General features: G+C 46.7%; 1 protein-coding gene across 1 annotated transcript in view; it reads right to left on the bottom strand.

The window, feature by feature from the left end:
- The window catches only part of LOC119391122 (calmodulin-binding transcription activator 2), a 509,376-nt gene that overhangs the window by 390,766 nt on the left and 106,356 nt on the right, over window positions 1-12,254 (bottom strand). The window contains exon 2 of the mRNA XM_037658797.2: window positions 7,424-7,720. Coding sequence (XP_037514725.1) covers window positions 7,424-7,720 — 297 coding nt within the window. The remainder of the gene's footprint in view (window positions 1-7,423; window positions 7,721-12,254) is intronic.

The raw sequence follows: 12,254 nt of genomic DNA, 5'->3' as shown, positions 1-12,254 counted from the left end.
GTTGAATCAGGGACACTATATACTATATATGAAAATATGTCGACACCCAAAGAGAATTATGAGCACACAAGGCCTTCAGTCTGAGTCGACTGGCGCAATGCTGTCACATGGCGGCTAGATCACAAACGTCGGCTAAAGAAAGCCGCCGCCTCGTACTAAAGTTACACACCGCAAAGAAAGAAAGAAAGAAAGAAAGAAAGAAAGAAAGAAAGAAAGAAAGAAAGAAAGAAAGAAAGAAAGAAAGAAAGAAAGAAAGAAAGAAAGAAAGCTATATGCACATTACACGTTCGGTCACACCTATTCACACAGTGAATGACTCGGCGAAAGCCGGAAACCACTGATGGAAAAAAAAAGGACGCAAAGCGAATTCTCGCGTTGTAGAGAATTTGACTCGGGGCGACGCTGACTACACCGAAATTTGACCAAAGCAGCAAAAACAAAGGAAAACAAAACGAAACGAGCTCATTTCAGCGCACTCAACCATGGCAACAGAGTCTTGTTTTTTTTCAACTGCTTTCATTACCTCCGGAGACTAAACGACACACGTGGGATATACATGAGCAAAACATCAAAGAACGCTTCGCAAGTACAAAAGCCGTGCTCTCTAGTAAGCATGAACTGCAGCCTCATTGCTTTGAAGTTCTGGCCCGTGCAGCCACAGGCAGTTTCCGTTGTTCCGACGGGAGAGCCGCACACCGCGGGGCTTTCGGGGAAAAGCGATTTGAGAGAATCGGGTTCGAAATTTACTGCCGTTTAATGGGAGGCACTTTAGGAGAACGTTCAAGACGAGCAATAGAAATTTTAAAGAAAGAGAAACAAAAAAAAAAAAAACTACTGCCAGCATTGTTCTGTACGTATGTATATAGGACCTCTTATACTTCAGATCAGCGTGCCGTGCCTACTGAACCCGGCTGCTGACTCTATTCTACTTTCGGAATCTGCCGCCCGTGATTCTTCTTTTATATATCTCTGGAAACGTTGCGAGTGAGAAAACAAAATCTATTTGCGCTCGTTAAGAATTCCATCACTTCCTCGTCGCCGATGCTTGACAAGACAAGAAAAGAAAAAGAACTAATACCACCCTCGAGAAATGTCGGGCGCGGCATCTTAAAAGTCGGTCCTCCATCCTCAGCCCACCTCTAAAAGTATGCAAGCGAAAAAGAAAGTCCAGCAGGGTGAGTTAGCCCGAAAAGCAGATAAGATGTACGACTTCAGGTGTACATACGTTGTAAGTGTATACAGGCTGTAAGTCGTTTTAAGCCGGTGTCGTGCGCCTTAAACCCAATCTTTAAGGGCACCATCGAGTTGATGGGAGCGCTGTTAAAAAATGAAAGAGACAAAATTAAGGTAGAGATAGGGAGCAGGAAACAGGGATTATGATGATGGTGATGGTGATGATGATGATACTTTCTGTGGTTTTAGGTGCCGAAACCACGACACAATCATGAGGAACGCCGCAGTAGGGGACCACGGATCAATTTCTACCACCTGGGGTTCTTTAACACGCACCTAAATCTGAGAACACTCGTGTTCTTAGAATGTCGCCACCATCGAAATACGGTTGCCCTGGCTGGGAATCGAACCCACGATTTCGAGTTTAGCAAGAAACAGGGAGTCAGCGCCACTTGCACAATATCGCAGCATCAAATTGAAATACTTAAGGCGCTTTCACATTTCCTTGCTCATCAAGAAGACAATAACAACAGGGAACGACCTAATGGTGCCTCAGAGTGTGTCACTGTGGCGTGCTCCTGCATGGGCTGCAGAAGATAACGTCATGTTATCCCTCCCCTCCTCAAGAACCGCATCAGTGTTTCATGCAATGAGACAGCGATTCTCAGTATGACAGAAGTTAATTTCTTTTGAGCAATGTACTATCGGCGTCAAATAAAACGCGAACAGCGGAGCGCGTGGATCAAACATTAGCAAAGCTATAGTGCGCGTCGTCCAGCCATCACCACTGACAGGCGCGCACATCCGGCTTGGCAGCGTTGTGCGTTAATAGCTCAGCGTTGTGCGTTAATAACGTTGATTGAAAATTTTTAAAGAGTAGTTGCCGAAGAGCCGACAAGGAAGGACAACAAATAACTAGAGGTATTTACAAAAAACACCCGCTGAAGACCGTTAGCGAGTGCGTGCAGATTTCGCTGCCGTCAGTTTTCTTTTTCTTTCTTTCTTCTTCTTCTTAAACCTCGCGGAAGCAGGAGAGACTCAACAGATCTTGCCTATAAACAAAGCGCATGGTCTGCGCGAATGACAAGCACAGTAAAAAAAGAAAAAAAAATGTTTCGCTGACTTTTTTTGCGCAGCGCGCACGTACGTAGTCGACTGCGTCGATGGTTGCATGGAGAAAAGGCGCCTCCGTTGTGTACCCGATCGCAGAGTAAACATCCGTCTCCTGTCGCCGCGCGAAAAAAACACCAGTGCGCACCTGGAGAGACGAGGACGCTTTCTCGCGTAGCGCGGTGTATGGGAGACAAAAAAGGCGCGGCATCGTTGCAACGCGTCCCAATCTTCACTCCTGCAAAAACGCTCCTTGGTGCCACGATGTAAGTACAGGGATGATTGCTCGATCGCGCCGGGCTTTTGTTTCCCCTGTCGGTGAAGAAGCAATGCCGGGAAACATGCATGTGACAAAACAATGACGGCGACAATAGAAAGCAATTTCTGCGGCGTGGTTCACCCTGAAAGCACGCCAGAACGCCCGCGCCACTTTCTCACCATCACTTGGCGACGCGAGTCGGTATAAGTTTGAACTGCTCTACCGAAAGCAGCCGGAATAACAAGAATGAATGAATGAATGAATGAATGATAACAATATCTGGGGTTTTACGCCCCAAAACAACGATATGTCTATGAGGGACGCGGTAGTGGAGGGCTCCGGAAATTTTGACCACCTAATGTTCTTTAACGTGCACTGACATCGCCCAGTACACAGACCTCTACCATTTCGCCTCCACCTAAATGCGACCGCCTCGGCCGGGATCGAACCCGCGACCTTAGGGTCAGCGGCCAAGCACCGTAACCACTGATCCACCGTGGCGGACGAATGAATGAATGAATGAATGAATGAATGAATGAATGAATGAATGAATGAATGAATGAATGAAACTTTATTCTGACAAGGCAATTATTTCAGGGAAGGCGCAGCCCTGAATCCAAGGTGGGCCTTAGCGAGCTCTGTCGATCACCTTGAGTTGTTCTTCCGGCTTCGAGCAGGACAGCGCTGCCTCCGACTGCTCCGGTGTTGGAGTATTGTTTATGAGCACTACCTTTGATTTTGAGCAGGTCAACGTAACGTGGTAAATGTTGGATTAACTGAATACGCCGAGGTGTGAGCGAGAGCCCGACAATTGAGTTGTGCGCACCTTGTCAAGCACCGCTGATCAAAGCGGTTAACGGCTATATATAGTGGTAATAGCGTCATTGTAATACAGCCATCAAGATGCCATTTCTAAAAAGAATTAGGTGAAGCTCAGGAGTTGATCTCTTGTTACGAAGGATAAATTGTAGGAGCCCTTTATTTCGTTTTTTTTTCCACATTAGTATATAACAAACAGATAATGAATCTAAGGAAAGCATAGCGGGCGTTCTTAGTAGTGTTTCATTGATGTGTAGTATTTATAAAAAAAGGTTAAATGAGTTAAAGTGGACGAAACAACAACCTGCCTTTGGTGGGGCTCTAACCCAGTCACACCCGCCCGAATTAACAGAGATCGAAGCCAGAAAAACCGTCTCGTGCGTGACTAATCAAAATATTGTTGAATCAAAATATTCACAACATATATTCACTATATCGAAATCATGAGGAGGCGAAAATGCGCGCCGGCGTGACAGAAGGTAACATTTAGCAGCCGCCTCATCCCTAGCAACATTAGCAAGAAGACCACTTGAACTCCCTGAAGGCAGTGCTGCATTCTTCACGCGTACATGGAGATGCAGTTCCCTCCCTAAAAGCCGGGGCTTTGCTAGCCGAAACGTGATCGATACAACGCGACGTCAAAAGCACGCGTATATAAGGACCTGCATGACGCCAAGGCCGTCGCGAGTTACGGCTACCAACAAAAACCACTCAGCGCACATGGCGTGCGCATGGGTGAGGCTCGGCTCGGTTTAAGTCAACCACGCCTAGACTATACCAACTGGCTGAACGCAGAGACTCCAACGTTAACGGTATAGCGTGCATACTCGCACTAACCCACCGGCACGACGCTCAAGATCCACTGAAGCACGCAGTTTGTTCTAGCGATCGTTTTGCCGAGAGGTGTACTCGGGCGTGCGCACGGCGCCACAGGGTGATGTATACACTGCCACCACAGTAGGATCGTCCACAGACTTTGCCGAGAACAGATAACAACGGAATGCCGGCGTCTACGGGGGAAGTTGTGTACACGGGAAATGGATCGGAAGGAGGACGCATTATACGCATCCAAGACCAGCCTTCGCTAGCCGATTCTAGGCCACAAGCAGTAAGGGTCTGTATTATGAGACGGTCACGTACTTTGCGGAGATATCGCCTTCCGGGTAAGTTGATCGGCTGGTTGAAGAAAGGCGACCAAATAATAGCTAATCGCGGGACACGCGATAAGCTGCGTCACGCAAAACGAAGCCCAAAGTGATCGCCTCAGTATACGGCCCCTGGCCTAATCGGGCATAAAAAAAATGGAGGCGACCCTAATCCGTTACTCAGCAGTATGGGCACTCGTACCTCGGCGTTCATGTGCTCTGATGTATGCCTCCGGTTAACATTGTGTTCTGCGCGCTGCCGAAGCGAATATCGGAAGCCACGTAGAAAGAAGCGCGTCGTTGAGATCTGCTTCGCCAGGTGGCGCAACGCTCCCAGCTCCTTTAGAGTTACTGTATATGCTACCTTTAGGTACAGTAACTCTAAGCTCCTTAGAAGAAGGTAGTCTGCTTTTTCCCCGTTCATTTAATTTTTATTATTTGTCGCGACAGCTGATTGGACCTTATTTTAAATAAACTTATGCTCCGGTATAACATGAATCCAACATACCTCTTAACGTGAACCAAAACCACCGATTTCGTACCAATTTTACTTTTTAGAAGACTCTTGCCAAATTTTCCGAAAACCGGAAGTACGTGCTCGACCGGAAGTGCTTGGGAGAGAAACAAGAGTGTCCCCTCGTTGCTCGTGCCATTAAAAAGGTCGAACAGGGGTGTCCTTGGCACCAACGTTTTGTAGCCCTGACGAAGGCCAAATTTCCCTCGTCAAAACGTTAGCTCCTGATACATGCGTCGCTTGTCCATTGTTGATCGGGTGAAACGTGCGAGCCTACGTCTTGCGACTGCTTACAAACGTACTTCAGACATCGCTGCGGCTGATTTACATCGTAAGCCTCACAGAACCAGGTTTTTTAGCGAGGCGTATAACCTTTCGCCGAACATGAATACTATGACAAACAAACTACACTTGCCCCGCCACGGTGGTACAGTGGTTATGGCGCTCGACTGCTGACCCGAAGGTCGCGGGATCGAATCCCGGCCGCGGCGGCTGCATTTTCGATGGAGGCGAAAATGTTTGAGGCCCGTGTACTTAGATTTAGGTGCACGTTAAAGAACCCCAGGTGGTCGAAATTTCCGGAGCCCTCCACTACGGCGTCTCTCATAATCATATGGTGGTTTTGGGACGTTAAACCCCAGATATTATTATTATTATACTACACTTGCCCATTTGTAGTGTCCTTTTGGAATTCGTTGGATGCTAACATTAAATATTTCAGGTTTGCGCAACTTTCAAGAGTAAAATGAAGTTATTCATGCTTAACTGATAGTCCTGTACTGCTTTTTTTCTTATTTTTCCTTTGCCTGATTGCACTACTATTTCTTTAATATAAATATAATATCCTATATTCATTTGTATTAATTTAAAACATATAGAAGACTTGTATCGCTTTAAGAGCGACTTATTCTTGGAAAAGAACGCCTTCTTTATACTTTTCCGTCTCTGATGATTGATTTCGATTTGTCTTCCTAATGGTGAGAACTTCACACTACGTACTTAAACAGCACGCCTTAAGTGTTTACTCATGTGTACTACAGATTGCCTTTTCTTGTATTCCCTGATGTGTCCTCTGTGTACCTATCTTTGGTTTAATTAGAACTAACAGACAAGAAAGCCAAGGTAAGTGCAGGGGATGTTATGTGCAGTAATTGTAATGTAAATGTGAAGAAAGTAAAGTGGACGAAAAGGCAACTTGCCGCCGGCAGGTACCGATCCTGCGACCTTCGAATAACGCGATCGATGTTCTACCGCCTAGCTACGGCGGCGTTCATCCGCAGGTTCGAAACGATAACTTGCCGCCAGCGGCAGGTTATCTTTTCGTCCACTTTACTTTCTTCACATTTACATTACAATTACTGCACATAACATCCTCTATACTATCCTTGGCTTTCTTCTCAGTTAGTTCTAATTAATGTTTTATCTAGCTAAGAAAAACGAGCCCTTAAAATTCCCCTTCTTTCGTTAATCTTTGTTTCAAAATTTTATAAGCTCAGTACTGCCTCCCTGCTGAACATTAGGTTTGTAGACTGGTCACGCTGCCCTTGGGAAGCTTTTATTTACGACCTTTCCATCTGTCTTCTAAGGTAGGAATATAAAATTGAATTGAATTGGATTAAAAGAAATATATACCATTAAGGGGACGTAGCGCGAAGAAAAGATAATCGCTGTTCATTAAGAGTAACACACTGGATTCGAGGAGAAGGCAAGCGCGCTAGGGGGAGGCAAAATGTTAGGTGGGCAGATGAGATTAAGAAGTTTGAGGAGATAACGCGGCCACACCAAGCACAGGACCGGGTTGATTGGCGAAACAAGGCAGAGGTATTTGCCCTGCTGTGGGCGTAGTCAAGCTGATGATGAAATGATGAAATGATTGCATTAAGATATGTTCTCGCATAGAGTACAATCTTCAAATGTCGGCGAGTTGTTCTGGAGCCCTGGAGCGCAAGGTGTAGATTCGGGGTCTCAAACACGCGGCCCTTTCGCGACTTTCGCACCTTTCGCGAGCGGCCCGGCCCGCACATGACTGTCTTCGCCCAATATATATATTTTTTAACTTTCTTGCCAAGCATGTTCATGAGATACACAAACGTGACTGTTCCCAAGCATCCTTTTCGTGACGCAGCTCAACCGGTCTCCGTGTTTAAAAACACAACCCTGGAACAAAAACTCTACATTTCAGGATCGGCGTCCAGATTTCAGCCATTCTTGAGACCAATGACGACATGTTTCTCGAAGCCTGACGCCTAATCCCCTTCAATAGTAGCTGACATTCTGCTGAAACTACATCCCCCCCCCCCCTCCGACCTTCATCATCCCGGCCCATCGGGAGACTAAATTTCGTGACTGGGGCCCACTGGCTGAGGTGACTTTCAGCACCCTGGTGTAGATTACGCTTCTGACCTTTGTTGTTGCCGATGGCGTGATGTCCGCCCACCGCCCTGGCAACCATGGTGGCCGCGGAGGAGACCGGCTCGGCCTTGACGATGGTTGCGGTCGGCGACGCGAGCCCCGCAGCGCCGGTGCCGGCCAGCGCCGCCGGCGCGGGACAGAAGAAGGCCCTGGTGGCCGCCATGGTTCCGGACGTCTTGACCAGCACGGGCTGGCTGACGCCGCACACGGTCGTCGCCGTCACAACGCCGCCGTTGCCGCAGGCCGACGCGGGCGCCGACGCTACCGTCGCCGTTGGCAGGGTCCGGCCTGCGCACAGAGACCAGGCATATAGGGCACAACTTCAAACAACTGCAGTCACAGCTCCTCCGTTATCGTTCCTTAAGTTTTATCAGATTAGTAGTTGTCAGATCGCGTTTTTTTTTTTTCGCGTAAAGCGACAGAATTTGTAACGTAAAAAACATTACCGGACTAGATTCAAAGATTCCTCTGCGCGGACTTGATTTCAAGTCATCCCGGTGTTCTACACTTGAAACACATATCGTAATGTACAAAACTGAAAATATTAAGTTTCTAAATCGTGATTATCAGCTAGTTAAAGCTGACGTTCGTCTCTAAAACAATAGTTCACCAACGGAATTGAGCGAGCGCCCGTGATACGCTGCACTGAGTGTGTGTTTGTGAAATCTGCGCACTGATGGTTTCCTCCCTCTTTCTCTCTTTTTTTACCCCTCATTCCCCTCTCCATGTGTAGCCTTTCCTGCGTTTTTCTGCATTCCTTCTATCTCTCTCTATATCTCTCTCTTCTGGTATCATACCTAAAGATTAAGACAGGAGCATTCTGTAATGACAACAATTTCTCGAAACTGAAATATATAAAGGTACAGAAGACACGCGTTGCGGACTCTAAAGATATCACACAAGGTAAAAGTCTTGAAAGGAACGCGAAGTTTTGATCCCGACACGTGAACCATGCGACGAGAATATTTATTACCTATATGTAACCAACAGCTGAAAAGCACGTGAAGAAATGATCGCTCAAGGGAAACCAGGGATTCACCTTCATGGATCAGGAAGCTAAAACGTTGGGGCCAAGCAGCCTGAAATTTCCGCGGCCCACCGTTCGAGTGATCGAAGAGGCCATATCGATTAGCACCTTCTAAAACTGCTCAGTGACCCCGCTGCCTTTCAAAATCGGGCAAGACGGAAATGGTCAGGGCGCGCTCGATTCAATCACTCGCTTCCATCAACGGTAACACGCCGATTGCATTAGCGATGTCCGTAACGGTGCACACCATTATCCCGTCGTCGATGAGCAATTCGCCACTGATACACTTCGTAGCAGGTTTGTTATAGACTGTTAGATAACGTCTTGTTAAGCAACTGCTGGTCTATCGAAGAGTTCCTCGAGACGCAGTTAAGCGTTGTCGTCTAAACTATTTCACGAATAAAGCCGTGTATCGTACATAAAATGAGGACACTGAGTTGAATTTCTCCTTCTGATTTGTGAAAAATTCTCAAACAGGAAGCGTGCTCCAGCAGACGTTTCGACAAATGGACTTGTCTTCTTCAAGGCTGCAACTGCAAGGAAAGCAGTTGCAACCTTGAAGAAAAGTCCACTTTTCGAAACGTCGGCTCCAGCGCAGCCATTGTTTAAGAATTTTTCATCAGAAGTTTCCATCTTCCCCTGACTACTGCCTTTTTTCGTCTTTCCTCCTGATTTAGCCATTTCAGGAACACTGAGGATCCCTGAAAAAAAAAAAAGAAAAGAAAACACTTCACAGAGCAAGCAACGCGATACGTGGTGCGCGTTGGCCAACTAGGCTCCATTATTTCTTTTGACAGCAGCTGAGAGCGTACAGACGAAGCTTCCTTCAGGTTGAACATTCTTGAAACAGCGCAACAACGACGAGGACGAAGAGAAAGGAACCACAAACCACAGCGCTGACTCGCAGCTGAACGTTTATTAAAAGCATATGAAAGAAGAAAAGGAAGAAAAGACCCAGCTTTCAATCCTTCTACAGTATATTCCTTCAGGTTGTCTAATATTGTATGCCGTCATCTGCCCTGCTTCCACGCAGTCAAACACCGCATATGCTCAGTAGTGCGCATTGTATTGTTTGTTTTACCTACCGTAGTAGCATAGCGCTGCCCCCTCCCCACCGTCCTCCCCCGAAATAAAATCCTCCCTTATGATCAATATGGCTAACGGTCGGGCCACCAAATCCGGATAGCAATTTTTGAGCGTGGCTTAAGGAAATTGAAAATCTGGCGCACACGGCACACGTTTTGTACATTTCAGGTTATATCGTTAACTTTGTAATCTCCGTAAAAATCGCATATTATTGTTCTCACATTTATTCAGATGGTTCCTGAAAATTTTCGATAAATCTCTCAGACGATATCTGTGCATTTCTGCTATCCTATCAGTGAAAGCACCAACGACTATAGAGGACTCGTTTACGAATCACGGTATATGTTGCAATTAAGAAAGAAAAAAAAAAGGAACACGATAGGACGTGCGCACCAAAAATAGGCACATTTATTACCCCTCAAGTAAACAAGACAACAAAACAAAACAGAAGTACGTGCATGTAGGATCGTCACAGGCAATGACCATTGCACCATCCCCGTCTGATCTTGCGTAGTAATATATAGTTGGTTACCAAGGACGGGCCCTCTTTTCGTTTACCGAGGCGCGGCGGCGTAAAACAAGACAAGCTCTCCGCGCATGCGCCGTCGCAACCTCAGTACTGTCGGGCGTTCCGGGTCAAAGGTCTAAGCGAAAATTAACGAGCGACGCCAGCGCACTGCCATCCATCGTTCAGCGGCGCGTGGGTCGCCGTGGTACGGGACTCGATTTCCCGGAGAGGCTGCAGCTCGCGTCTGGCCGCCCGCAGCCGCATTGTCTCTTCATTCAACCACGCTTGGCTGCTCCGTGTACGGAACAGCCCTTCTCCCCCCACCCTTTGTCTTCCACAGTTAATGGGAGCGGAGGGGGGAGGGGGGAAGCGTCTTTGTTTTTGCAGGATCTCTCTTGATGCCACCGCAATGTGTACTTACAACAACGCTGGCGCCTTCCCAACACGGGTAGCAAACAAGCCAAGAAACTTGGCTTGGATAGATGGGTGGCTTGACTTTCAATTTGCTAAAATGCGAGAGAAAAACTGCACATAACGCGGTTCGTACGAGTACAACCGAAATCGACCAAGACAAAACCCAAATTTTAGAAAAAAAGATAAAATGAAATCAGAACGCCATAAACAAGGCGACGGTGAATGAACAAAAAAAAATTAAAAAAAAAGAAAAGGTTGCAACGCGACAAACTCAGCGGTATTAGGAGAACCGCGAGAAACAAGATTCGGACAAAATATCTGGCGTAGAAATTGAAACGAAAGAAAGATAAAGAGTTCAAGACAAAAGTACTATCCGCATTAAAAGGTAGACAGTTGGCGTTCACTTTATGAATGTGCACACAAAGCGACCGCGGATTGTATTGAGCGGCACGCATTTGCTGCGGCAGAATTGTACACTCTCTTGTGGGAAAAAAAAAAACGAAGAGAGCAGACAAAAGAACAAGGAACCGCTGAAAAACGAATGCGAAGAAGAAGAAGGTAAAGGCGAGACTCCGCGAGACGAAAGGAAAAAAAATGGGGGGCGCGAAATACAAAGTGACGTTTCTGTTAAAACCGGAACACAGAGACAAAACGTATACAAGTATATCAACCGCAGACAACGCGGCCGCGAGCAGAAAAACGGGACACCGCAATGCTCGAGCAATAAACGATAACACCGTCTCGAGGAGATAGCCAGGAAGCAATAACGAGAGAAGCATGAGCGCCGAAGCATTAAAAAAGAAAGAAAGGAAAGGAGAAATAGAAATGTAGAAACGGTCTGCTGCACTCCCCCCCCCCCCCTTTTTTTTTTTCTCTCTATCATTTTGTGGGGAAAGACTACGTCGCTGTTGGTCGTTTCTATCGACTTTTCCACTTCGAGCAGCCGAGCGGGTACGAGGCCTGGCTGTATACATGGGTGCTACACAACGGTCACGCTAGTAAGCAAACACAAATTCGGAACCGGCGGACCCATCGCCAGCGGCCGGAGCGACCTCATGCGGAAAGCGGTGTGTGTACTAGCGAAGTCAGATTGCAGGCCAGCGAGAAGCGCATTCGGCGGTCGAATTCTCATCACTGCTGCCGCTAACGCAGTTTTATTTTTATTTTCATTCGAATGTAGTTTTCTTTTTTTTTTTTAGCGCGAAATAGGGTTTTGAGTTAGGTAGGTGTAGGAATTTAAAGGGGCGGGCGCGAACAAATCGACCGCGATTCGGAGAACCTCGTAAGGCTCGTTCTCGTGGAAGACTCGTCGCTGCCTGAAGCATATACAGTGTCCTTTTATCGACGGCCTGTCAGTATTATAGTATACGGTTCCCGTATGGCAAACTCGAAACGACACGATGTGACATTCGAGACGTTTTGCAACTACGAAACGTAACGACATTCAAGGCTCCTTTTCTGTCTTGTTTTTTTTCCCCCTCGTGGAACTGTCGGTTATACGAATCAACAGGATAACGGCAGTACATGCGATGTCGCGTGTTTCTTCCTACGTAGCAGAGAAACTCGTTCAATACGATTTTCGGGACAGTCCCCACTGCTAACCGCATAATGCCCTTTTCGTGTTCTGAGATAATACGCGCAAATTACGTTTATCTTATCACGCAGCAGACATAAAAAAAAAAAAACGAGACTGTCAAGTACATATGACATCCAGAAAAACCTAGACGCCAGAGCACCACCAGAAGAAATAAGAAGCACCGGAAAAGAACGTATAGTTTTCTTTTAGC

Source organism: Rhipicephalus sanguineus, chromosome 4, assembly GCF_013339695.2.
Source record: "Rhipicephalus sanguineus isolate Rsan-2018 chromosome 4, BIME_Rsan_1.4, whole genome shotgun sequence".
Taxonomy (NCBI): Eukaryota; Metazoa; Arthropoda; class Arachnida; order Ixodida; family Ixodidae; genus Rhipicephalus; species Rhipicephalus sanguineus.
The sequence above is the reverse complement of the archived record's forward strand: the minus strand, read 5'-3'. Positions and strand labels throughout refer to the sequence as shown.